We start from the raw sequence: 26,978 nt of genomic DNA, 5'->3' as shown, positions 1-26,978 counted from the left end.
GCTCTGTGTACGACACACAGACACAATGAGCCTCGTGTCCCACGGGAAGGCCACCCCAAGAGCGCTGGGAACACACCAAACGGGTAAACTGCATCATTGGAACCACAGGGCCCCAGTGAGCTGCAAGAAGACACGGGCTTATTTACCACGAGCTGAGCTCAGCCTCCGTCGAAACCAGGACTGGCAACATCGAACAAAGGCGTCAAGGTGAACGCTCTGAACGGCGTGCATTTCCACTCGAGCTGTTCTTTCTCCTGTGTGGCGGGGGCAACTTACGGCGAGAAACGACAGGCGCCGCTTGCTGCATGGTGGCTGTGGCCCGGCCTGCGGGCTGGGGGCTGGCAGGGCTGCAGGTCAGGGGCCAGGTGGGAGACGGTTACCCTCTGCTGTCTTTTGTGGGGGGGAGGCGCTCCGAGCTGAGCCTTGGTTTCTACTGGCGGCTCACAGACGCGCTCTCCATCCTCAGCCAGGCCCTTCTGCTCCCTCTTGTTTTGAGAAGACTATCAGGAAAGACATGTTTTTCCACCTGATTCACAATTTCCCTCCTTGTAAACTGCCATCCTCTGCTCGAAAACAGCTATGGGGGCCGCCGGCAGGGTGCAAGTCTGCTTGAAGAAACGGCTTCACGGTGGCAGCTGGGCTGACTCGCCATCTGTCCTCTGGGGACAGAAGGTGGTTCAAAGTCACGAGGCTCATTAGAACTGCGCTCAGCCCAGAAGCGTCCTGACTTCTGACCGATGTGTGTGTCTCCCCGGCCGAGCTACGTGACTGAGCAGAGCTGTGGACCCTGCACGCAGACAGAGCCGTGCTGCCCCCCACACGCCTGCCGCTGCCCTCTCTCTGGACGCATCCCCAGGCCCCGAGGGGTGCCTCGAAACGTCAGAGGGGTGGCTGCTAACACTGCCCAGCAAATTCAGTCACCTCCCCCGCCGGATCCAAAAATGGGGCAGGTATGACTTTGGAGGAAAACAGACGCTCAAGCCTGGCCCCCTCGCAACGGCGACTTTGCTTAGTGCATCTTGGAACACGCGGGACCTGCCACATGAAGCCAGCTGCCGGAGCCCCCGGGAATGGCAGTCGGAGCACGGACAGGGCTCCTGTGACCCAGAGGTGGGCGGCCCTGTCCCGATGAGTCGTGCGGGCTGCGGCGAGCCCAGGGCCTCGCTGGCCCGGCCCCTCCCCTGTGAACTCAGCGGCCTGGACAGAAGTGGCCTGGCCCCACCTGCGATCCTGGGTGTCTCAGAGCACCCGGGCCACTCATTTCATGCTCGTTTACTCAGTGACTACTATGTCCAGGTGCTGTCTCTGTGCTGAGAATTCAGCAGAGATCGGAGCACACAGACTCCACCCAGGTCCACAGAGCTGACAGGCAGAATGTGCTGCGGACAAGAGACTCCAGGGAAGAGGCACCCTGAGTGCGGGTGACGGGGGTCCGCCTTCCAGACAGGCCGAGAGGTCCCACAGAGGACCTGTGTGCTCTGTGCCGTACACAGAGCAACTGCGTAGAGGCTCACTGTGTCTGTATGTCATACACAGAGCAAGTACGTAGAGCCTTGAGTTTTTTCCAGCTGTGATAGCTGAGCCAAGACTCCAAGGGCACGAGGGCACAGGCATGAGGTCCCCGAAGGGAGCTCCTCGGGCGCAGCACACGGTCCGTGCAAAGGCCCTGCACGGGGACACACTGGTGTTTGCAGGCATCAACAGGGAGGCCACGTGGCTTGGGAGAGCGGCGGGAAGGACTTCAGATTCTCCATTAGTAAGACAGCAGTGGGTGTCCAGGAGTGGACGGTGGCTGTCTCTATCCAGCTAGCACAAAGGGCCTTGGGGACCGCCAAGAGAAAATCTCAGCTTCCCACAGTGGTGTGGAAGGACAGCCCCAGGAGCCAGGCTCAGGTGGAACTGTGCTCTTCCTGAGCCGCCTTTGTCTGGAAAGAGCTTGGTTTTACTGCTGTGAGATCGTCCTAGATGCCCAGGTGTCCCTCCCCATCTAGCTTGCCCTCTCTCTCACGGTCCCCTTCCTGTGGGAGCCTGGGGCAGCAGGTGACACCGGGATGCCACCCAAGGTCCTCCTGGGTAGCCGTGGGCGCCACACCAGCCAACCTCCCGAGCTTCAGCTCCCCACGTCTGGAGAGGGGCAGGTATAGGACGGCAGGTACCCTGTGCAGGGCAGGGCCCCTGGTAGGGGGTGGTCACAGCACATGTGCTCCTGGCAGGAAGGCTCGAGAAAGGTCAAGAACGTTGCCGTCAGCCTGCTGACTTGTCGGTAAGAACACGCTTGTCATTATATTGGTTCCCACCTGACCATCTCTGAGTGAAGGACTTGCTTATTTTGCCACCTTTCTTTCCTCCAGAATATGCTACTGAATGCTCTTCGAGAACCGTAATGAGGGGCGCCTGGGGGGCTCAGTTGGTTAAGTGTCTGACTCTTGGTTTCGGCTCAGGTCATGATCTCATGGGTCGTGGGATCGAGCCCCGTGTTGGGCTCTGGGCTCAGTGGCGAGTCTGCTTCGCCCTCCGCCCACCCCCGCCACTCATGCTCTCTCTCTCTCAAATAAATAAATAAATCTTTAGAAAAATAAAATGAGCCTCTTTAAAAATAAAAAAAGAACCATAACGAGGCTGGTAACACCTGCATCTTGTATGCCTGGGGACCTATTAGTGTTCCTGCCGTTTGTATTGGGTTAAGGGAATGGTTAATTCCCGTCTTGAGTGGGAGTGATAAACGGGACCAGCGACCGCAGTCGCAGTTTGCCAACAGCTGGCTTCGGTGAAAACCTGAGCGTGCGTTTTTTCCCACGGAGGGAAAGTACTTGCAACCAGTCCCGTGCCCGTCCTTCCTGTGGAGCCACCCGACCAGGGGACAGACGCCTGCACGCCCATGTACCCCAAATCAGCACATGCTTTTGATCTGATCAATTCTGTAAAAGGCCAAGCTGTCCCTTATTATTTGTCTGTTTGTAAAGTTTATGTGTCTTTTTTTTTTTTTTTAAGATTTTATTGATTTATTTGACAGAGAGAGAGAGAGAAAACACAAGTAGGCAGAGCGGCAGGCAGAGGGAGAGGGAGAAGCACGCTCCCCGCTGAGCAGGGAGCCCGATGCAAGAGTTGATCCCAAGACCCTGGGATCTTGACCTGAGCCAAAGGCAGATGCTTAACCGACTGAGCCACCCAGGCGCCCAGGTTTATGTGTCTTAACTCATTTAATAAGTACACTGTTTATCTGTTTCTGAATGGGGACTGAGCTTTTTGAATACTGAAATTGATCTGAACATCCTATCTTGGAATTACGTTTTCTACTTGAAATTTTAAAAATCTGATTGATGAAAATTCTGTAACATACTGGAAACGCTATGGATGTGTTTGGGTGAGCTGGTGTTCTGCTACGCAGGGTCTTGCCCCTAGACTGAACGTGGGGACCCAGTCCTCACCCTTTGCTGCACGCTCCTTGAGTCTGCGTGCGTGCCATGGTTTGGTCTTAGAAAACATCAGTTTTTCACAGTAACAACTGTTAGAGCTTTTTTTTTTTCATTAAATGATCTAAACTTGTCAATAACAATTATCTGAACTCTGTGGCAACTACACTAATCAAATTGCCCTTAGCTGGTTTTTGTAATAGATGATTAACATACATTAGCAACTCTGCCGAAATATTAATTGAACTTTAAGTGATTATGAATACCATACTTTTTCATCAGTAAAAATTATAATTAAATTATTGAGTGCATGTAAGTACCATATTTATGACATGAGAGATGTTTTCCATTTTGTCAAGTTAGATTTTATATGTGATTATGTATTAAGATTAAATTTTTAATTAAGTTCCTTTTGTAAAATTACTAAGAAAGGGGAGTTTCTGTCTTTGCTTGTTGACATTTTCCTTCCCTGTGTCTGTAAAGAACTGTCGTGTTGCAGGGACTCTTTCTTCTGAACTCTGCCATTTTTAAGGCTCTGGTGCCCAAATCCCATATCAACCTTTATATTTTTAAATTACAGTGTTGCACTCATTTGTAGACAAAAAAGATACTTTTACTAGCATGATGATACCATCTAACTAAAAAGAATCTTTGATTCTTGAAAAATAATCTTTTTTTTTGAATTTTATTTATTTTTATTTATTTATTTTTAAAGCTTTACGCCCAACGTGGGGCTTGAACTCACAACCCTTGAGATCAAGAGTGGCATGCTCTACTGATGGAGCCAGCCAGGTACCCCAATAATAAGCATTGCAACAATAGTGTAAAGAGTGTTTCATGCAGTTAAAAAAAAAAAAGGCCAGCCAATCCTAATATTACCAAAGCACCTGGAATCCTTGGCAATTGTTAATTAGGATGTGACAATCCGGTTTCCCCTATGACCACAATTAACCTCTTAGAGTTAAAAATATCCACGCACCTACAGACCCAGTCCCGTCGATGATGGCGGTCACAGTGGCGAGGGCATGGGAGTTTCCCTTGAGACTTTTGTGCGTGCCCTAGAAGAGAGGGGACAGCAAACGTGATGCACATCTGGGCAGCCTCAGTGAGAAACAAGCCTGCCCCTCCTTCAGCAATTTGCCCAAACAACTTTGCAAAGCAATTCAAAACATGGGGTGTTTTCCATCAGAAAATTTAAACTCTACTCCATTCCAAACTCACTTTGGAAAGACATACAAAGTTTAAGGGTTTTCAACAGTAAGAAATCATCAGAAATAACTGTCCAAACATATTCTGGTTTAAAGAACTCTCAGAATTTTTCCTTAAGCAAATATTTACTCAGCACACCCCACCAGCCCATGTGGAAGATAAAGACACGGATGACACTCGTCCCTGTCCCTGAGCTGTGCCAGGATTGATGCCCACTTCCACGACCCGCGAGGGCCTTTCTGTGACACGTGCCAGATGGCTCTGTAGTACCTAAAAACCCACCCAGTTCTCAGCAAATGCCACGGAGGATGGGGAATGGGGCAGGACCCAAGAAGCCAATGTGGGGGTCACCAAGTCCTAAATGACAAACCCACAGGAGCTCTGGTTTTCAGAAAGCACGACATAGAAGGTTGGGAGAAAGAAACAAACGGAGGACAATAAAAGAAAGAAAAACATTGGGAGAACAGTGCCTGGAAGCCTAAAGCTACACAAATAAACCCAAGATGGCAACAACAGATGCTTGTGTGTGGGTCCACATAAGTATACAAAATAAAGCACACACACGAAGTGATATCCACGTTTTCTGGAGTCTGGAGTCCCTCTTCTGTCCTCTGATCCCATGGGGCAGACGACTGTTAGTGGTCCAGTGTGGACCCTTCCAGAATTTTCTGTGCCCCGTGCAGACAGGAGCACAAAGGTGGGCCTGTTACCGGACTCCCCAGTGCCCCTCCGTCCGCTTCTCTTGGCTGACCTGGCAGGGCAGGGCCTCTGGTTGTCTTGGATGTGGAAGGGCCTCAGGTGCTGAGGACAGCACAGATGTCGCTGGGCAAGGCGCAGTGTCAGGGAGATGCCCGGCCCGGAGAGGAGGGTAGGGGGCAGGCGCGGGGTCCGCAGCCGCCCGGACTTGCCACGGTTTCCAAGCAGGAGAATGAGCGAGGGGCTGGTGAGTTCGGGGTCTGATTCTGGGAGGACTTGAGGGAGGTGCAGAAGAGAAGCAGGGTCCCTGGAGGGGCCGCAAAGTTCCGGGGGCCTCGGGGGCCCGTCAGGGAGGGGAGGCCAGCCATCCGGCCCACAAGACGACGAACCAGCTCTGGGCGACTGCTTAGGAATTTGAATGAGCTTCTAATTTTCGAACAGTCTTAGGTGCCCGGAAATTCTGCCTGATCGTACACAGGGCTGTGTGCCCTGCACCCACTTTGTGTCACAGCTGTCACTGTGAGGGGCCCAGCACTGATGGTCAGCATCACCTAACACGCTGGGTGCTAGCTTCTGTCTACTTTGATCTCCTCTGTCCAGGGCCCCACGTGACGGTCAGTCCGCACGCCTCCTGACGGTTCCTCACGCTTGCTCTCTGTCCGACGCCGCCGCAGCCTCGAGCGGATCGCCCCTCCGCTGGGCCGTGTGCGATGCCTTCCTTGTGAGGAGACCGGGTGGTGGGTCTGGGGAGGGAGGCCACAGAAGTGCAGTGCCATCCTCGGGTACGTGCCCAGGGTGCAGGCTGTCACACGCCCTGTCACTGTCGGCGCTGGCCGCGGCCCCCTGGTGGGCGTGTCTGACCGGTCCCCCCGTAGCCACCCCGTTCCCCCCTCCTTGGGAGGAATTCGCTGTGTGCAGCCCACACCTAAGAGAGTGAGGCTCTCTGAGGACAGAGCATCCACGGAAAGTCTGTACGGGGCATCTGTCTCTTTTCTCCCATTTGTGTAGGGCAACGACTTTTTAAAGAGGACTTTGTATCTTGGTGCAGCGTTCCCTACAGGTGGGGGCATCTGACGACCGTGTGAAATGTCTCTCATGGCAGGTGGATGAGGGTGGCCCTGCCTCCACGGGGTCCTAGGAGCATGGAGCTCGGGCTCTCCTGATCAGGAGTCCAAGGTCACCTTGTCAGCACCCTCTTCCTGTGGGAAGCGTGGGGCAGCTATTCCTGCGGATCCCAAGGCAGACCCGCAGAGGGCCAGGCACAGAGGGGGCTGGATGAAGGGAGGAGCCGACCCCACTGGGTCTCCGATCTGGGCCCCGAGGCCGGGCTCCGGGGTGCACGGCCACCAGCCCCCGGGGTTAAGCAAGGGCAGCACGGAGGAGTGAGCCAGTGAGCTGGATTCTGACCCCGGGCCTCACACAAGCCCCTTCACCTCGACTCGGCGCCCTGGTGTATGGAACAGGGACAGTATCTCCCCGCATTTGCTTCAGAAGACTCTTAAAAGCATAGGTATCATTCATAGGGAAAAAGCTGCTTCTACAAAGACACGGTTTTACTAAAAGCGACCGTCTCTGTCAAGAACGGCCGAGAGGACCGTCCCCTGCCTCTGCTCCGAGCTCAGACGCGTGGCCACTCACCAGGTCGGCGGAGACGGCGGTCGTGATCAGGGCGTACGGCCCGCTGACCAGGGCCCCGCTGAGGAGCAGCATGGCTGTGGGAACCAGAAACGAGAAGGAGGGATTTAGTAGCAAAACAGTGCCCTCTGGGAGAGCCTCCACGGCCTCAGCCGCCCCGGGGTGAGCAGCCTGGTGTCAGGCACGGGCCTGGCCTGAGCGGAACGCACGCAGGCAGGTGCTGGGAAGGCGGCCCGCACGTCTGGGGTGCGGTGACTGGCGGGCCCAGTGTGGTGAGCATCTTCCTTTAAACCTGCCCGGATGTGTTTGTAAGTCCTCTCACACTCCCCCGAAGGCTCCGGCTGTGTCCAGAGGGCCCGGTACTCCCGTTTCCTCGACCCTCGATGGGGGCAGCTGGGGACACCCCAGGAGCGAGCAGAACCCTGGTGCTCCAAGTGTGACCGTGCCCTGGGCGTGCCAATGTCCCTGTCATCGGTGCTGGCCGGGCGCCAACCCCTGCCACGGACTTCTCTGCAGCGGAAAGGGCTCTCTCTCTCTCAGCGCCCACAGCTGCTGCTTCCCTGGGGGGAACCGGAGACCCGGCGTAGCCGAGCACCCGAGGGCGGCATAACACGCTTATTTCTGAACACACGCTTTGCACACGGTCCTCCAGGCTCACTTTCTCAAGCTAGCCTCTGGTTCACACTCTGTGCAGAAGCTTCTGGACCACCAGGTCACGGGAAACCCCACGGTCCCTCACGTCAGCAACCTGCCTTCTGGATAACTTCTGATGGGATCACACACAGCCTGCTTCCTTCCCGATCCCCACGGCCAGCTTGTTATGACAGAAAGAGTATTTACCAACTGTTAGAGCCATCATCAGATAGCGCTGCCTGCAGGAAGTTAAAAATAGTCCCCCAGTGTCATGCAACTGCTCTCAGGATGGCAGGTGATGGAAGCCAGCTGGAAGCGTGTCCCCTGCCCCGCTCCAGCCCGCTCCCGCCCACCAGGGCTGCAGGCCTCGGGCTTCTCTGGGGGCCTCCTCGTGGCCCCGGAGCCGGCAGCCTGCGCTCAGAGCTGCGGACGGGCAGGCCTCCCTCGGGGAGCAGGCGTCCCGCCCAGAGAGGGACACGGGCCTACTGTAGCCACACCAACGCTCCAGCCATACCAGCCAAATCTGTGCCGATTTTCTACTTTGTCTCAGCAAGCTGTGTAGACAGAACCCGTGCGTGCAAGAAGAAAAGCCTCACGGACTCACCGATCGTGGCTTCGAGGCCCATTTTGCTGATGGTGGAGAATATGTAGAGCTGCCGAGGGTGTAAACACAGGGGAACTGTGGGTTAGCACAGGCAGCCGAACACCGCCCAGGAGCCTGTCTTTCTGAAACGCCAGGCAGGGGATTCTCAGGCAGCCAGCGGGAGAGGAAGACAGGCGCTCGGGAGTCCCCAGCCTCGGCCCCCGCATGTGGGGCCTCACGGTGCCCCCCCCTCTGAGCTCCCAGGGCTGCCGGACGCGGCTTGGGGCAGCTCTCCCTGGGCTTCGTGTGACCGTCTCCTCCTCAGCCTGTCCCCCCGAACAGCTGCAGCGGCTGAAGGGGGTCCTGCGGCAGGGGCCACACTGACGCTTGCTCAGTAAAGGTTTTTGGAGGGTCTGTGTTGGCCAGTGTCCCAGGCCCCCAGGTGACCGGCAGCTAGGCCTTGTCCTGGGGACACGGCCCGGTGGACTAGCAGATGGGCAGATGCGTGCAATGCAAGTTGATGAGTAATGGCATTATTCCCAAAATTACCATGAACTGATTTAGAAGCCCTCACGTTCCCTCTGGGAGGGGTGCTTCCAGCACCCTCAGTTTTCAGATGAGGAAACAGGCCCGGAGAGGGAAGGTCACCTGCCCGAGGTCGTGTGCCACCAAATGCATGAAAAGCAGAATCCAGCACGATGGTGGGCGGGGTCAGCGCTGCCTGGGGAGGTGGGGGACCCTAGAGGCTGAGCAGGAGCCTGTGGGGGAGGGGAGAGGGGCTGGGGAGGGAGCACCCCACAGGGAGCCAGGGATGAACGAAGAGGTGGGCCGGCAATGTGCAGGGGAGCACGGGAGGCGTCTAGGGGAGTGGGCCTGGCAGGCTGAGGGGCACACTGAGGGGTCCGGAGGTTATAGCCGGCATCCAGAAACCATGAGCCATGAATGGGGCTGAGTCTGGGCGGGACGTGACAGTGTTTACAGGCGGGGAGGGAGCCTGCTTCTGGAGGCTTGGGGCCCGGACAGGGCAGGGGTGCAGTGGGGGGCCGGACTCACCGTCGGGGCCGCTAGCAGCAGCATCAGGCCACAGGTGGAGGCCCTTTTCTCCAGCCGGTCTGAGATCACACCTGCCAGGATCCCACCTGCAACACAGCGGGGTGAGGCCCAGGGTGCTTGGGTCCCCAGGGCAAGAGCCCATCGAGAGGAAGTAGAGTATACAAGAGAATCCACTCCTTCCCCATGTCCCTGTCCATGTTCACCATCTCAGTGAACAGGCCTCGTGGGACCGTGGGCAGATGTGGGCGACCCGGGGGCATCTCCCCGTGAGACAGAGGGCAAGTCTTGGGTCTAGCTCCAGGCTGGCCCTGAAGCCCCTTCGCTGTCAGGGCACCTAAACCACCAGTCTGCCGCCTGCTACGAGGCGGGCCCCTGCTCCCTGCTTCCGAGGGATCGCCAGTTCGGGCTCGGAGTCAGATGCGGGACAGGGGACCGTCCCCCAGAGGGACGGCCATACGTCCACTCGGGTGATGTGACGTTTTGGGGATCGTGTGTTCCTCTCAATAGGAAGTCAGCTCAGAGAGAACACAGGCCCAGGTGTTCACCTACTGTGGGCAAAGTTTCCGTCCAAGTACAACAGGGAGGGAAGGACTCACCGAAGATCCCGCCCACATCAAACAGGGTGGAGAGCTCCCCGGCTTGTCTGGCGTCCAGGTGATCTAACAAAACGACAAGCGTCCTTGTGAGCAAGTCACAGCAAAGGAAGACTACACGTGGCATTCGTTTGTGTCCTAAGGGTGACTTACACCAATAGCAGCTAGGAGTTGACTCTGCAGTCCCCTATGCAGGTAAATGCACAGAAAAGACCAAAGCCACTCTTTACCAAGAAATGAGGATGTGCCCGGCTCAGCCTAATTACCATCCCCTCTGGTTCAGTGTCTCCCAGGGGTGGCCGTAAGTTGGGTGCAGCGGAGAAGGTGGTAAGAACTGCCTGGCACAGAGAGGCTCTGGCACGGCAGGAGGGCCGCGGACACTGGCCGGCTGACCCTGAGGCTTTAGGTCTGGAGGGACTGGAGCTCCTCATACAGCAGAGGAGGAAGCCACACTGGACTCCCCAGGGGACTCAGGTTGGCCCGTGCAGGAGAAGTGGGCTGGGGAAGCATTTGGGACCGTGGGTCAAGTCCAGCCTTTCCTGGTGACCTCGGTGCCACATACAAGGGACTTGGCTTTTTTAATCACTGGGACTGGGAAAGCCAGCAATTCGTGACTAGAGTCCTGAAAATGTCACCCCTTCTGCAATCGCAGGGAACAAAGGAAGAAAGAAGGTAGGACACCTGTCTACGCTGCATGTGGCCTGCCTGCCCTAATGGAGTCACGTGACAGGGAGCAGCTCCTTACTGTCCCCCCAATGTGGACGGTCCCCTTACTGCCTCACTGCTGTCCCTGTGAAACCCAGCCCTCTTGCCTCGGGCTCACGGCCACCTCTGCTTGTCCTTAGTGACCACCGGGAATATGCGGTGTTGGGGCCCAGGGCAGGCTGCCCCAGGATGGGCCACATTGGCATAAAGATTATTTTGAGTTAAGGGGGCACCTGGGTGGCTCAGTCGGTTAAGCATCTGACTCTTGATTTCGACTCAGGTCATGATCTCAGGGTCATGAGATCGAGCCCCACGTCAGGCTCTGAGCTTAGGGTGGAGTCTGCTTGAGATTCTCTCTCTCTCCCTCCCCCTGCTCATGCACTCTCTACATAAATAAATAAATATCTAAAAAAGTTTATTTCGAGTTAAAGCAATTAAAACCCAGCAGATTCAGGAAAAGCTCTCTGCCTCCCCCACAACTGCCCAGGTTTACACTGGGAGGGCAAGCCTGTACCAGCGAGGGGGCTATTACCAAAGACTCCCCTTTATCTAAGGAACTGATCTGCATAAGGGGGCAGCCCTGTGTTTTCCAAACACCTCCTCTCACCTGCCTGCTAGTGTGCTTTCGCCCCCCTGTACCCCCAGACCCATGCCTGCTCCTGAGTTCATGTAAGTTTCATGTTGCCTCACTGTCTTTGAACTGTCCCCGTCTGTGTGGATTCCCCGTACGCATGCTCTTAACTGTGAGTTTCTCTGGGCATCTGTCACATGGCATTTTGATTCTTTTTTTTTTTTTAAAGATTTTATTTATTCATTTGAGACACAAAGATACAGAAAGAGAGAGAGCATGAGCAGGGGAAGAGGCAGAGGGAGAGGGAGAAGAGGGCTTCCTGTTGAGCCAGGAGCCTGATGTGGGGCTCGATCCCAGGACCCCGGGATCATGACTGGAGCCGAAGGCAGACGCTTAACCATCTGAGCCACCCAGGCGCCCCTGGCATTTTGATTCTAAGTCCAGCTAGAAGCACCACGGGGCAGAGGAAGGTCTTTCTCCCCGACACTGGTCTGTGCTCTGTGAACCCCCACGTTCCAAATCTCCCCTCGTTGTCACATTCCCCAGAGCCCACATCTCTGCGGGGCCCTGGTTTCTTTCCTTTCTCCTTGCAATCCCTGGCTCCTGGGCCCAGAGGCTCCAGGGCCCTCCCTGACTGTCCCCCAGCCCCCTTCAGCCATGGTTGCAGCCCCTGCACTCCAGCATCTTTTAAGAACGGCCGGTGACCCTCTTGACCTTCCCTCTGTGGTCACACACAGCACAGGGGTGCACGGTTCTGGTGGGCCGGTGAATTCTGTCCTATCTACGGCTTCAGCCACGGCTGGACTTAGGAAACAGGCTGTTGGCTGTCCCTAAAACTAGAGCTCACCTCCAAGGAGCAATTTCCAGGTCAGATGACTCAGCATTTATTATCTCAGATCCCCGGGGCCTCCCCTCCTCACGGGAGGGTGTGACCTGAAGTTTGATGTAGCCTAGATTGAAATGCAGGCCGCCCCAGACAGGAAGAGCCCCATGGAGCTGGCAGCCACAGTGGGGAACATGGGTCCCCTTAAGCCCCACCAGCGTTATTATGGTAATACAACTTCCATATCCGAATTCTCCTTTTGCCTCTATTTTTCTACTAATCCCACTGTTTGATCCAAAAGTACGTCTCAACTCATCATGCATCATGAGGCTCTAGAAATCAGCACGTAAAAGGGAGTCCAGATCACAGCCCCTGCACGAGTGTAACATCGGTGCTTCCAGCAAGATACTCACCCACGTTTGTGATGTACAGAGGGAGCCAGAAGAGGAAGGTATAGCTGACCAGCTTTGCAAACAGCAAACACAGGGAGAACTCGATCACACCCTGGAAAAGAGAGAGCCAGGCTTTATCCCAAGTGTGTACACAGCAGGTTTACTGAAACCAGCAACACAATTATGAGTTACTTCATTCCCATAAAAACAGCCGGCATGTCTGTCTGGTGGGGCACCTGCAGAAGCCGCGGGGAGGCGGGGCGGCATCTGCGGGGCAGGGTGCCGCCCGAGGATGGGGGCGGCGGGGGTGGTCAGAGGACCCGCCCATGGCCACTCTTGCAGCACCTGCCTATCTTTGCAGATGGAGACCCAAGGTCTTGACGTCAGATCAGAGTCCATAAAAGTATGCGCTGATTTGATTCCCACACCACATCGCTCTGGAAACCTAGCTGTTAAAGGAGTTCTCAAAGAGCGTGCCTGGAGGGGCCAGCTTGTCACTGTGCACGCGGTGTTCTCTCTCCTTTTGCCGGAAACCACTGCAAACCACGCAGCGGCCGACACACACAGGACAGGCCTTCCGACCAGTCACAGTGCACACGCGTGCCCAGACCTGCACCCGACAAAGTGGGGGCACTGGGAAGACACCAAGAAGAGAAATGTGGGTCTCGACGAGGACCCCGGGGCCTGCGGTCTGACGGCTGCTGTCAGAGTCCTGTCTGTGTTCTACCTGAGCTCTGCTCTTAGAAAGACGTGGCATCACAAGACACGCATCCCAGACATCTCGGGGAGGTCTGGGTGAGACACGGGGTCACACTAGGGTGTCACGCTGTGTGCGCACAGGGACACCCACCAAACTAGGCAGAGAACACAAATCTGAATTTATGCGATTCTGGAATTACCCGAGCTAGCGTCTCACGATGGCTAGCTCGGTCCGAGGATGTGCGCGGGGCTGATGGCATGAGGACCACACGCCCCGCGTGGCGCTCACCGCTGTCCTGAGCGACCTCATTCAATCCTCGGAACAGTAAGTATTGCACCGGGCCCCGAGCCCCGTTGCAGATGAGGAAACAGAGGCTCCGAGTGGCTGGCACACTTGCCTGGGACCCCCAGCGCGTCTGTGGCCAGGCCGGGCCACGGCGCCACCTTCGCCCTGTAACTGTGCGCGTCCTACCCTCAGCCGAGCAGACGCACTATAAGGCACCACCGGGAAAGTTACTAGTTGTTATTAAGGGTGGCTTTTTATTTAAACGCAGCCAGCCCACATTCTCAGTGGCTCTGGGAGCCCCGCCTGGCCTTCCACGCTCGCCACTGGCCGGACGCCCAGCTTCTCTGGGTGCTGCCAGGACTTTCTGTTCTCTAGCACAAGTTCTCTGAAGTTCTTTCACTTCGGTGACGTGATTCTCAGGTCCCGGGTGTACTGTTTGTTTCCTGCCTCACCCAGTCGCTAAAGGGCCTCTGGGCCTGTGCCCCCTCAGCCCTTTCTCACCGGGGGCCGCGCTGGTGAGGCTGACCGTGTCTGTGTGTGAGGTCTGCAGCAGCTCCACTGACATCACACCCAAGGGCAGGAGTCCAGACGTTTCTAGGCGCGGTCCACGGGCCTGGACTTCCTCCCCCACGTGGGCAGTGTTTGCGATCTCCTCTCTCCACCTGCTTCTGCCCTGGGCTCTGTTTTCATTGCCCACCATGGCTGGCCATGTGAGAATAACACATTTTCCACGTGTCCTTTGTGAGCCCCCCAGATTCTCTGCTGAGGGAGCCCATGAATTTCATACAAGAAAAACCTAAAGCAACAAGAAATCTCACCACGGCACAGCTCCCTGCCCTGTGTGGAAAAACCTCTCCCTGGACCTCCTTCACGCCCTGACCACACACCAGCGCGCCCGCCAGCAGGCGCTCCGTGTGCCCGTCAGCCTGGAGCCAGGGCCCACCGCCTCTGCACGGCCCAGCACTCTGATTTTTAAACAACGAACAGAGTCTGCGGACCAGCAGCGTTGTGTGCCCAGGGGCTTGTCTTTTCCCTTGGCTCTGCACACTCCCCCCACTACTCCTTCCGTTAGCACGTGCAGCTCCAACACACCAGCTTTGTTCTCCTGAAAGCACGTTAAAGGGTAAAGCAAACCGAGTGGGCTCACCAACACCCCAGAGTGGGACTTGGGGACAGTGCCCCCCCCCGGGGGGGGCTCACACTCAGGGTCTTCAGACCCAGGGCGGGGCTGGGCCACGGGGCAAGGGGCTTGCTGGAACCAGACGTTCTGGTTTCCCAAGTGGAGATGGGAAGCCCTATTTGTCAACGAAATGGGTGAACTTCTACATGCAGGCAACTAGTTTTGAAAAACTGAAAGCTTAGTGTGAGGCAAACAGACATGGCAGCCTCACCCAGTCCCGAGATGGCCTGCCGGCAGCCTCTGATTTGTGCGGCAGAGTATATGACCGCGGGTTTCTTTTGTTAAGCTTGCTCACCAACAGGAGGCACAAATGCCCCTTCCTGAAACTCGCCCCAGGCGCGTGTACTCACGGGGATCCTCAAGGCCCCGGTGAAGCTGATGGGGGCCGTGCTGCCCCCGCCATCAGCTGGGAGGACAAGGACGTGGTTCTGATGGACGGGGTGCTTTCCGCCTGACAGCAACAAGCACTGCATCTCGGGGTCCTGGAGGCGAATCCCATTGGGAAGGAAAGAGAGGAGAACAGGTGTTAGCAGGGAGTATGCATCTGGCTGAGTGGGGCCAGAACTCCTGAGCAGGACGCTGCTCCCCTAGGTCATGGGGTCATCCTGGGTAAGCTGCTCACAGGGTCCTCGCCTTAGAAGTCTGAACGCCCGTGTGTCTCTAGGAAATGCTAACTAGAAACATGCAAAATCCTTTGACCCAGCAATCTAGGAATCTATTTGTGAAAGATAATTTGAAAGGCGGAAAAATACCATAAACTGAACGTTGCACCACCAGGGAGAACTGGTCAAGTGCATCCATATAAAGGACATATCTTGTTGCGGTCGTTAAAAAAAAAAAAAAAAAGCTGGTGAGATTTTAATGCTTATGTCCCATTAACTGCATTTTCAATATGATCTTTAAAAACATTTTAGTATATACCTATTACATATCTAGGTAACTAGAGGGATCTAATTATAGGGGAAAAAAGCAGATAAATTCTAAACTGACAATGGTTATCACTGAGTAATAGAATTACGTGTGATTTTTAGGGAAAGGTCAATAGGTCAATAAATTCTTTACATGGTCCTGTATTTTCTAAGGAGTTCACAATGGACACCCATTACCAGAAATAACATTATTTTAAAATTCATAAAGCACTTCCAATATTCTGTAAATTCCAATTCTGGACATTCCTAAAGGACAGTTTGCCTTCATTAAAGCAAAGAACAGTGCTCCCCAGTTAGGGGGTGGGGGCCAAGTCAGAGCCAGGATGATCTAAAGATGTTCTGCATGAGTGAACCATGAAGGTCCAAAACTTACAAAGAAATGTTTCTGTGCATCTCACACTTTCCACAAAGTTGAACAGTTTTACTGTGTTTATCTCACTACAACCTATATGCAAGTTTCAAAGTGCAGTTAAATTAGGAAAAAATAATGCGTTGCCATATTCCTCTCTCGATATTCAGAATTCTCTTCCAGGGAAGAACAGAAATTGGCATCCTGGAAGGAAGAAGGCTCCAGCAGCCGGCCCCTGGGGTGACCCAAGGTCCCCATCACGGAGAAGCTGATGTCCAACAACGATGTGGCCTGGTGATGCGCCTACTCACACTTAAGCATATAATCTGATGTTTCCGAGGGAGGATGACAAACCCCCAGTGGAACCACTGATCTTCCTAACGACAATTCCATAACAGCATACAGAAACAGAGAACTAGGGTCTGAGTCTGCAGTAAAGAACTTCTCTCTCTTGAATGACGCCGCTAGCGGTCCCATTCAGGAGACCAAATTGATAGTTGTCAATCACAGGTAAACACCGCAATCTCCAGGGCTGTGAGGGAGCCCGGCGCTCGGGCTGCACCCCGGACCAGTCACAGCAATCTCGGGGGACAGGCCCCGGGAGAGTCTGGCGTGCAGTCAAGGCTGAAAACTGCAGGACAGGTTCTGTTTAGTTTTTAAGAATTTTAAGGTATGAATTATGATATAACAGAAATCAGTCAACAATATGTGGTTTCATCACTTTCATGAATACTGTCACCAAACCCATGAAATTCTATATATCTTCTTAAATTGCTTCACTGAATAAAAGATGTATTATAACAAACTTGCAAATGAATGGAATGAAGAGTCTAAATTAGGAAATGTATGAAGTATAGGAAAAAATAGACTTTCAGACCAATTATGGGAAAAAATACTTTCCGATTCATTACTTTCAAATGAATTGATACCTATGTGTAGCTATCAATATACATAGTTACTATATTATTTTAATAAGGTATTTGTTTTTTTTATTTTAATTCCCGTATAGTTAACATATAGTTTAGGGTGTACAATATAGTGATTCATCACATTACATACAACACCCGGTGCTCATCACAACAGGTGCGCTCCTCCTTAACCCCCATCGCCTATTTCCCCCATCACCCTGCCTACCTCCCCTCTGGTGACCATCAGTATCTGTTCCTTGGTTTGTCTCTTTTTCCCCTTTGCTCTTTTGTTTTAATTCCACATGAGTGAGATCGTATGGTATTTGTCTTTCTCTATTTCACTTAGCATAATACCCTCTAGTTCCATCCATGTTGCTGCAAACAGCAAAACCGCTTTCTTTTTTTTATGGCTGAGTAATATGCCCCCCCCCACACACACACCTTCATTTCTCCTTTATCCATTCATCTATCAGTGGATACTTGGGCTGCTTCCATATCTTGGCTACTGTAAATAATGCTGCAATAAACATAGGAGTGCATGTATCCTTTGAATTAGTGTTTTTGTATATTTTGGGTAAATACCTAGTAGTGTGATTTCTGGATCATAGGGTAGTTCAATTTTTACTTTTTGAGGAACCTCCATACTGTTTTCCAGAGTGGCTGCACCAGGCTGCATTCCCACCAGCAGTGTAGGAGGGGTCCCCTTTCTCTGCATCCTTGCCAACATCTGTCGTTTCCTGTGTTGTTAATTTTAGCTATTCTGACTGGTGTGAGGTGATACCTCATTGTGGTTTTGATTTGCATTTCCCTGACGATGAGTGATGTTGAGCACCTTTGCACGTGTCTGTTGGCCATCTGGATGTCTTCTTTGGAGAAATGTCTGTTCGTGTCTTCTGCCCATTTTTAAATTGTATTCTTGTTGTTTGGTGTTGAGCTTTACAAGTTCTTCACAGATTTTGAATACTAACCCTTTATCAGATATGTCAATTGCAAATATCTTCTCCCATTCCGTAGGTTGCCTTTTAGTTTTGGTGTTTCCTTCACTGTGCAGAAGCTTTTTAAAATTGAGAGGTCCCAACAGTTAATTTTTGGTTTTATTTCCCTTGCCTCAGGAGACATATCTAGAAAGATGTTGTTAGGGCTGATATCAGAGACATTACTATCTGTGCTCTCCTCTGGGATTTCTATGGTTTCAGGTCTAGGACAGGTGTTTGTAAACACTAAAGCAGGCTCTCCAAGGGATGGCATGTAACCAGATAAAGAGAAAACACAGAGTGAACAGATCCTGCTCAGGTAAGAGAAGAGGGGCTCTAGCCTGGAGCAGGAATTGCACATGGAAACCACCCCGGCCCTTCCCGGGTCTGTAAAGCGTTTCTGGGCCACTTGCTGGGCTGGTGGAAAGCCCCAGACCCAGCCCTTCAGCTCTTTATCTAAGCTTGGCCTTTGTTGAAAAGGGCCCCCTGCCCACAGTCACTCATCTTTATGTACAGCTCGGGGGCTCCCAGCTACCAAATTCCAGTCCTTTGCAGTGTCTGGAGGACACAGAGGGAAAGTGGGAAGTCACGGTGGGTTTTCCAAAACAAACCAGGAGAGCAAAGCTGCCTCCTTACAGAGCCAGACACCCCCTGGGTCGACCACGACATGGGAAGCTGTGCATCAAGGGCCCTACAGGGTCTGATGGCACCTGTGGAGCCCTCGGGGGGGGGGCCTTCTTCAGCCAGGGAACCCCACTCCTAGCCTTAGGAGTCAGAGAGCAACAGGGCTCCATGCGATTAAAACAGATGCAGACACACACACGGCGGGGGAGGGGAAGCGTGTAATAATGCACTGATCTAAACGTGATAAGCCCCCGCCACGCCCTCCGCTGCCTGCAGCTACACTGTGCCAGAAGGTGGCTCCCAGGGATTTGTGGATTCCCACTGGTGTGCCACGTGGAGTCACCTTCAGCATTAAAACACCCACTCAGTGCTCAGGAAGTGTTTGCTGAGCCACAGCCAATCAGAAAGATCCTCAGAGAAGCCAAGGATGGGCAATGACACGTGACTACAAGGTGACAAACTTCGACCATCCACGAGCCAATCATCCTAAAGACCCGAAGGAGGGAAGAGGGCCCTCCTGGCTCCGTGAGGCCAGAGCCCCTTCCTCTTTGCTCATCCTTGCTTCCTCACCCGCCCCTTTCCTTTCGCCCTTCCTCACGAAGTTGTTCAGCATCCTGCCTGGCACAGAAACGGTGGTGATGGGGGGGCTGGGTGACATTTAACTCCGAGCCCAAAGGATCTGAGCCGGGTCATTCTGGGAAAGGGGACACCAGGATGTCCGGCTGAGCTTGGGGGGCATCCTGTCCAGTGACCCGAGAGCCACCTCCAGTGCCTGAGCCCTTCCTGCCACGTAAGGGACAAGGGACCAAAACCTGCTTGGTCATGGGCACATCAGGGTCAGCCTGTGGTGTGGTCAGGCCCGAAGAGACAAGACCTGCCAAGGCCTCTCTGGTGACATGTTAGTCAACAGACTTTGGCAGAAGGAGCAGGAAAGGGAAGAGGGAAGTGACACTCAAGAAGACGGGGCCAGCTCGACTGGTCAGTACTGTGCCACGACACAGGGTCCAGGGTCTTGCCTCAAATGAAGAAGTAAGTCTTCAGTAACAATCAGGAGTTGCAGCTGTTTGGACATCGATTAACACCTGATGCTGCGGACCCACTATTTGTTCCTCCACAGTTCCTGAGTGGAAGCCCAAGCCTTACTGTGGTGCGTGGAGCCCTCAGGATGGGGTCCGTGCCTTGTAACAAGAGGCCCCGAGAGTTTGTGTCCCTCCCCGTGCTTTGTTTGTGAAGCGGCCGGCTGCAAGCCCGGAAGTGGGCCTCTCCAGACCCCAGACCCACGTGTGCCTTGATCTGGGACTTCCTGCCTCCAGAAGAAATGTGTGTTGTTTAAACCACACAATCTATGGTAATTTTGTTGAAGCAGCCCAAACTAAGACACCCAACTTTTTAAATGCACCCTCAGCAATGAGTAGAGAGGTTAGAGCTTTCCAGTTGGATTTCCCTAAATTCCAAGAACCACGATGTATGAGACATCATTTTTCCCTTTCCCATTATTTCAACCACCACAAATAAGTTTCCTTAGGCAGTAAATAAAAAAAAAAGTAAGAAGCCCATTTGGTACACTTATCCTTTAAGGTATTTGATTTAAAAAGAAAAGAACTTACAATATCGGTGAGTAAAACTGAGTCTGAGATGCCCCCACGGCTCAGTGCTGTGAAGCAGAGCCCCACGAAGGACTGGTCGGAAGTACCCTGAAAGGGAAGGGGCCCACTGCGCTGCCTCGAGGACTTCCTTCTGAGGAGGACCAGGCAGGTCCCTGAGCACTCTGCCTCAGTTTCCTCATATGGAACATGGAGTGGCAGGGTGGAGGCTTGGGAGATGACTCTCTATGTTGCCTCTTGGGCCCACCTCCCATCCCCAGTCCTCTCTGTGCATCCCCTGAACCCCCCCGGCCCAGGTGCGTGCAGATCCCCGCCCTTCACAGCTCTATCCACGCCCCCTGCGTAGGGACGGCTCCCAAGACCGGACCTGGACCAGTGTCTGCTCACCCCTCGCTGGGCTCTGTGCCTGGCATTTAGCTGCTGCGGGAAACTGCTGGTTCCCCGTCTGTACCCCACCCTGCCCCCCAGAATGGGAGTCCACAGGAGCAGGGTGGACACTGGCTGAGGCTCCGGGCGCCGCCTGACCCAGAGCGTGTCTGGGACACCGAATGCTGCCAACAGTCGTGGAATGAGTGCATCGCTTTCAGGTTGATTACAAACTTAAGGTTCGGCCTGCTACCTAAAAAAACCGCACAAGGCACACACGGGTCTTATGGAAGAAATACGAGACCCAAGTTTGTCACCGAGTCTGGGCTCTGATCTCTGCCGAGCAGCAGAGGCTGGTCCAACTCACCAGAGGCTTGTTCTTGTTGTCCGTGAAGACCTGCTTCTGCAGTCGGAATCTGTGTGTGCCGTTCTCACAGCCCTTCAGCTTCGGGGAGAGGAAAGCACGGTGAGCAATTACCGAACCGACAGCCAGCCACCACCTCTAGCTGCAGGGTGGCAAGGGCGCTTGGCGCGATCCCCACAAACACCTCCCAAGCGCCAGTAAGACCCATGATTCAAATAAAACACAGGCTCAGTCGGCTGAGCGACCAACTCTTGATTTCGGCTCAGGTCAGGATCTGGGGGGCATGGGGTCGAGTCCTGTGCTGGGCTCCGCGCTGGGGAGTCTGCTGGAGATTCTCCCTCCCTCTTCCTCTGGCCCTCCCCCTGCTCACGCTCTCTCTCTCTCTCTCTCTAATAAACAAATAAAATAAAACAAAGGGCTAACTGGGGGCTCTAGACCCTCAGATAAAAGCAGGTGAGAAGAAGATCCTTTCGGGAAGAATGATCCAAGACTGAGGTGCGGGGACATAAAAAGCTGCTGATTGTGGCAACTTCACTTCCTTCATGCTCTGACATTTTTAAACAACCTCGAAAGGAAAGGCCTGTAGAAACAATATTGGGCAATGTTCTTCTCTGACAAGTGAGGAACCGAGGCCCCTCCTAGGTCAGGAGACCGTTCAGAAGGCAGGGTGTGTGCCCAGAGGGGACGCGTGTGTCCCCTCCCTCGGCTGGGCACCTCGGAGTGGAGCTGCTGGGCCAGCTCTAAGGGTTAATTCACTGCACAACTAAACACTGATCCCTGTAAACTCTGAGACTGAAATTCATGCTCATGGCAGGAAAAGGGCTTTTTTTAAAAAATGTTATAAAATATCAACTATAGGTTTTTTTTTTAACGTGGCCTTTAGCCTTCCTGAAGGAAGTGATTTTCAAAATTGAGTTTTGGCTTATTTTTGCTTAAGAATGTACCAGAACTCTTCTTTTCTAACTAACCGTGCTCAAAATCTCCACATATTGCCAATGGACGGCAGCAGGATGCTCTGGCCCCAGGGCCCTTGCACATGGCAGCCGCGGCCCTGGCAGAGAGCAAGAGGAGACCCTGCCCTGGGGTTGCCACCTTGAGTGACTGGCGGTGAGAGGTAAGCGGGATTTATGCCACGGAAAACGGGGAGCTGCGGGAGGCTATCAGTCAAGTCAAGGACCTGCTCTGACTCCTACTTCGAGAAAATCTTCCCAGGTGAAGTGTGAAGCATGGGTTTTGGAGGAGCAGAGGGGAATTGCTTGAGGAGCCTCAGAGGAGAGACGTCGGTGCCATGGGCCACAGTGGTGGAGGGGACATCCCACATGTCTAGGAGGACTCCTGTGGATTTGGCCTGCCCGTGGCGAGGACAGGGGTTCCCGACTGAGACAGGGAATGTGAGGCCCAGCAAGTTTATGGGGCGGAGAGATGACCCTCGCTGTGGCACATCTGAGCCCCCCAGAGCCCCCGGCAGGGATGGCAGGGGGCCGGCGGCATGTGTGACCGCGGAGCTCAGCGGGAGGCCCTGGCGCACAGGGAGGCGCGGATGGCCAGGGCCTGTGTGGATCTCCGGCGGGGAGGGCGCAGACAGGTGCTCGCGCATCGGGGGTCCGGCAGAGGCACGGGGCCGGCAAAGCGCTCTGTGTGGGCACGACGGGGGTGTGAGAACCGGGACAGCATGGCGTCTGGAAGCCCGAGAAACAGTGTCCCCCCGGGGGAGGGAAAACGCGTGTAAACGCCCGGCAGCAGGCCGTGGGGTGGGGCCAGAGGCTGAGCACACGTGGCCAGACGCTGCTATTGGGACCGGGCCGGGCTGTTTCAACGGGATGGTGCAGGCCTGAGGGAGGGAGAGGAGCCACGCAGCCGGAGTGAGGGAGGGGCTGACTCGCGGGGTCCGCTCTAAGGTAAGCGGGGAACCAGGCCACAGAGACTTCGTCCAAGGCGGGGACACCACCTGCGGGAGCAATGCAGGGAAGAGGGAGAACGACGCAGGGGGAAGGGGGACGGCAGGAGCAAGATCCTTGTGGCCAGGATGGGGCAGACCCGGCCTCATGTCAGCCTCTGCGGGGACAGCTGCCCAGGACGCACCACGCTCCTTGTCTGGGTTTCCGCCGCTGTGGTGACGACTGACCCTTCTCTAGCACTGCCCCTATTTTGAGGGCGGGACCTAGGCCCACACTTGTTACCCACTGACACTGCACAGACTGGACCAGGCTGATGACAGTCGTCAGACACCTGGCCGACGGCACACCGTCCTAGGAGACACAGGTGGCGGGGGGCTGGGTGGCTCAGGTCAGGATCCCAGGGTCCTGGGATCGAGCCCCGCATCGGGCCCCCTACTCAGCGGGGAGCCTGCTTCTCCCTCTGCCTCTGCTGCTCCCCCTGCTTGTGCGCTCTTTCTCGCTCTCTCTCAAATAAATAAAATCTTTAAAAAAAAAAAAAGGAGGGGGGCGCCTGGGTGGCTCAGTCGGTTAAGCGACTGCCTTCGGCTCAGGTCATGATCCTGGAGTCCCGGGATCGAGTCCCGCATCGGGCTCCCTGCTCGGCAGGGAGCCTGCTTCTCCCTCTGACCCTCCCCCCTCTCATGTGCTCTCTGTCTCTCTCACTCTCTCTGTCTCAAATAAATAAATAAAATCTTTAAAAAAGAAAAAAAAAGGAGGGGAGGGGGGGTCCTTACCGCCGCCAGGGAGGAGGAGCAGGCAATGTCCTTCGGATCTGAAACACCAAACGGGAACAGCGGTGAACCCAGGGCTGGGCATTTCCACCACCCACGAAATCACACCAGAACAAGACACCACCTGATACTTGACCAACGAGCAAGAGCTGAAGACGACGACAACGGGCACGGCCGCACCCCGCCACGCGCGCCCCACACCCCTGTCCGTCAGGCCCCGTGACACACGCAGGTGGAGGGGGGAGCCCCGGCAAAGGCAAGCCGTCGCACGTGTGAAAACGGCTCTGCACCTCGGGAAAGACTTCACACGGGACAAGTGCAGATGAGCAGAGCGTGTGCATACTACGGTGACGAGCCGTGGAAGACACACTGATGGGCAAGGATCAGGAGGAACCGTGAAGACGTGAGTAGCGGGTGACCCGTAACATTTGTGGTGGGTTGTTCCACATTACGGAATTAATTACAAATACAAATTAGTGGGGACAAAACATCTACTCTTGATAAAGAACAAGAGGCCTTTTTATCTAAACGCAAAGAAGGAAGGACACGTGCGAAGTCACAGAACCGACAGCCAGACCTACGGCCACGAGGAGCCAGGGGGAGCAGACCCCCTTCTTCAGAATCCAGGTGGCGGCCTCAAACAGCTCTGCCCCGCCCCCCGCCCCCCGAATCCGGGTCTTTTTGTAACTTTGGGTAGAAGAGCTTCGCGGGCACACCAACAGCCCGGCTGGAGCCCGGCTGGAGCCTGGCTGCGGCCCAAGTGAGGAGGAGGAGCCGGGGGGTTCTCTCTGCTCACACACTGCTGCGCGGGGGCCCGGGGGCCCAGCATGAGGGGAAGTCAGAAGGCTACAGAAATGCCTATCATGAGGCCAGCTCGTGGCGCTGCATCCAGAGCAAAGTCACCACGGAGCAGAGGGGAGCCGTGTGCAGGGCCGCCCGTCCCAACCGCGGCTGCAGGGAGATGGGGGGTGCATGGTGGGGTAAGGGCACTCCCCCAGATAAGCCACATCTGAGCAGACAGGCCTATGTGGGGGTCAGGGGCTGTACTGCGGTGAGGAGGTCCCCCTGCTGAGAGGTACAGTCTGGTCTGCACGCCAGAGCGATGGGGGCCGCGAGCCCCGTTGACCTCCTCACGGCTCCTGCTGGGGGGCCTCATCAGGGGCAGGAAAGAGAAGGGTCTGGAACACCGCGGTGCATCCACCTCTTCTCGCACAGATGCTCAGGCCTGCAGGGAAAGGAGGGTGGGAGGGCAGGCGAGGAGGAGTGGGGGCTGCGGACGCACAGCGAGGGAGTGAAGAGGGGCTGCGGTTAGGGCCAGCGCATGTCCCACGAGCAGTGGCCAGTCGTGCATTTAGTCGGCAGGGAGAGGCTCACATAGTGGAATGATGGCAGCTGAGAAGACACGGAAATGTGGTATTTCTCAGATGCTTTTTAAGTAAAGAGTTCCCACTGTCCCAGAGAATAACGTTCAACCCCCTGGGTTCTAAGGAACCCAGGTTTGAAAAACAGACTTCAGAAGAACCTACACTCTCCACTGCAAGAAAATGTCTTTCAAACGCATATTGTCTCTATGAGAAAAGGCAGTGTTTATCATATACAAAGTTTGTTTTTTTAAATTATCATCTAAGTGAAAAAACATTTTTTTAATTGAATCCATAAGAACACATCCTAAGGACCTAAGGGTCCATGGCCAAAGTATGGGAACGTCTGAATGGGTGAGCAGGCACCTGGTTACACCCCAACTTCACCACTTACTGTGTGACCTTGGGCAGGTCACCTACGGCCCCTGAGCCTCAAGACCTTCCCCTGGAAATCCGTGAAATAATATCTGCACTGAGCCTGGCATCGTGCCTGGGACACAGGGAGCACCTGCTACACGGTGGCCGCCTCTCCCCTGAGAATGTTCTCCTGATGATGGGGAAGAAGGGCCACAGGGCACATGTTCACAGATTACTAGGAGAGTCTGAAAGATGTCTTAACTCCAGTGCAAGTAACAAAGTAAACCTCGGATTTTAATACAAGAGGGTAGATGCCAACACCAGTGGGAGCTCACAGTGAAGATGGGGCCCAGAAGGAGGACATCTGGTGGGAAGGCAGAGAAATGCCAGGGCCAGGTGTCCACGAGCCCCCACCCCCCGTGCCAGTAGCAGCAAGCCTCCTGGGACGGCCTCGCAGGCACGGTCCCCTGGCCTCGAGGCTTAGTGGGCCTGGGGAAGCTGAGGGCTTGTGCTTCTGTCCTCCAGCAGGCCAGGGCGGAGAGAAGCAGCGCTCCAGGGGCACTGCAGGAACAGGACGGGGCCACAGGCAACCCCTGGATGGAGCGGGAGGCCCCAACAAGTGGGGGGACGGCGGCTCCAGGAGAGCCCCGTGGGGACCCCCTCCGCCCTGTCCCACACCCTCGGAAGCCACAGGAGGAGGCTTGGTGGGAAGGAGGCTCTCATTTTATTACAAAAGACAAACCACAGCTTCCTTGTTCTTAGGAGCCCTGCCCTGAGCAGAGGACGAGGCCCCACCCGGGAGAACCGGGCTGAACAGGTACGAGTGCTAAGATCCGGGCCGGCCGGCAAACTCACATCTCCTGCCACACACCCCATTCCTCATCGCGTTTCCTCTTTCCCCCAGAACCAACCCTTCATCGGTTGAGGAAGAGAAGAAAAGGGACCGTGGACTCTAGACCTCGGGCCGGACACACCCGGGGGCCCCTGTGCACGAGCCAAGAGGACACGCACTGTTCTCCGGGTGACTAATGCGTAAGGAACAGGCTGGAGCGCCCCGTGACAGAGCTCCACGGGCTAGAGAGCCAGCCTGGAGAACAGGTGACACAGGGGACCTTTCCCAGAACTCTGACACTCACTCCACAGTTAAATGCCACAGGCTGGTGATGTTGGTAAGCGGGCTCAAATACCCCCACCTGTCTCACAGTTCACCTGCTGCGGCCGCGGGGAGACGCTCGCCCCCCCAGGGCACAGTGGCCGCCCCTCCCTGCTTGCAGCGGCCATCCGCCTGAGGCCTCAGCGGACCATGGTCCCTGTCCTCACCGACAGAGGCCGGCCCGGAGCCTCACACCTGTGTGGTTAGACAATAGTTCCTTTACAATGGAAAGGTTAGCGTTAGCCATGAGAAAAGGGAGAGCAGAAGCTGAGTAAAACACGCCTTAACGTCCTGGACGAAGCCGGCAGCTCGGGATGCAAAGCTGAAGCTGCACTTGACACCCAGCCCGGATGGCGTAGCGGAGCTCCTGAGCTTCCCGGCCTGAAGTTAACGGCAGGCAGCTGTCGGCTACCGTATGGTTTTATTTTGCTTTAAGCCAAGTCGAAGAGGCAAATGCCCAATACAGCTCCTCAGAAGAGCTTGGGGGAGGGCGCCTGGGTGGCTCAGTTGGTTAAGCGACTGCCCTCAGCTCAGGTCATGATCCTCGAGTCCCGGGATTGAGTCCCACATCAGGCTCCCTGCTTGGCAGGGAGTCTGCTTCTCCCTCTGACCCTCCCCCCTCTCGCGCTCTCTCAAAAATAAATAAATAAAATCTTTAAAAAAAAAAAAAAAAAAAGAAGAGCTTGGGGGATCAGACGCCCTGCCCCACAACAGCTAAAGCGACGCTGGCTTTTCTAACACTGGACTAATTGCAAGGAATCCTTGTCCTGCCAGATCTCTGTTTCGAAAATTAATTTCAAACCCAATTAAATCAGAAGTTTGGTACTGAGTCTAGACGGGAACAAAGAAT

General features: G+C 54.8%; 1 protein-coding gene and 1 long non-coding RNA gene across 9 annotated transcripts in view; one reads left to right on the top strand and one right to left on the bottom strand.

Moving 5' to 3' along the window:
* The window catches only part of SLC37A1 (solute carrier family 37 member 1), a 63,053-nt gene that overhangs the window by 8,209 nt on the left and 27,866 nt on the right, over positions 1–26,978 (bottom strand). For 6 of the 7 annotated variants that reach the window (XM_081800441.1, XM_081800455.1, XM_081800449.1 and 3 more), the window contains 9 exons: positions 23,261–23,298; positions 20,593–20,670; positions 14,822–14,953; positions 12,328–12,418; positions 9,819–9,881; positions 9,223–9,308; positions 8,191–8,239; positions 6,957–7,030; positions 4,393–4,471 (listed from right to left, as the gene is read on the bottom strand). In XM_081800441.1, coding sequence (XP_081656567.1) covers positions 4,393–4,471; positions 6,957–7,030; positions 8,191–8,239; positions 9,223–9,308; positions 9,819–9,881; positions 12,328–12,418; positions 14,822–14,953; positions 20,593–20,670; positions 23,261–23,298 — 690 coding nt within the window. The remainder of the gene's footprint in view (positions 1–4,392; positions 4,472–6,956; positions 7,031–8,190; positions 8,240–9,222; positions 9,309–9,818; positions 9,882–12,327; positions 12,419–14,821; positions 14,954–20,592; positions 20,671–23,260; positions 23,299–26,978) is intronic. The other variant, XM_081800468.1, reaches the window with a different exon arrangement.
* LOC145716561 (uncharacterized) lies at positions 21,166–26,739 on the top strand. Of its 2 annotated transcripts, none has more exons than XR_014139341.1 (3): positions 21,166–21,703; positions 25,738–25,792; positions 25,880–26,739. It is a non-coding gene; the product is annotated as an uncharacterized LOC145716561 (long non-coding RNA). The 2 variants fall into 2 exon arrangements; XR_014139342.1 differs by lacking the exon at positions 21,166–21,703 and adding an exon at positions 23,021–23,660.

This window comes from Leptonychotes weddellii, chromosome 1 (assembly GCF_054177405.1).
Source record: "Leptonychotes weddellii isolate Sample4059 chromosome 1, ASM5417740v2, whole genome shotgun sequence".
NCBI classification, from domain to species: domain Eukaryota; kingdom Metazoa; phylum Chordata; class Mammalia; order Carnivora; family Phocidae; genus Leptonychotes; species Leptonychotes weddellii.
Note: the sequence above shows the minus strand (reverse complement) of the source record. Positions and strands in the feature narration are given on the sequence as shown.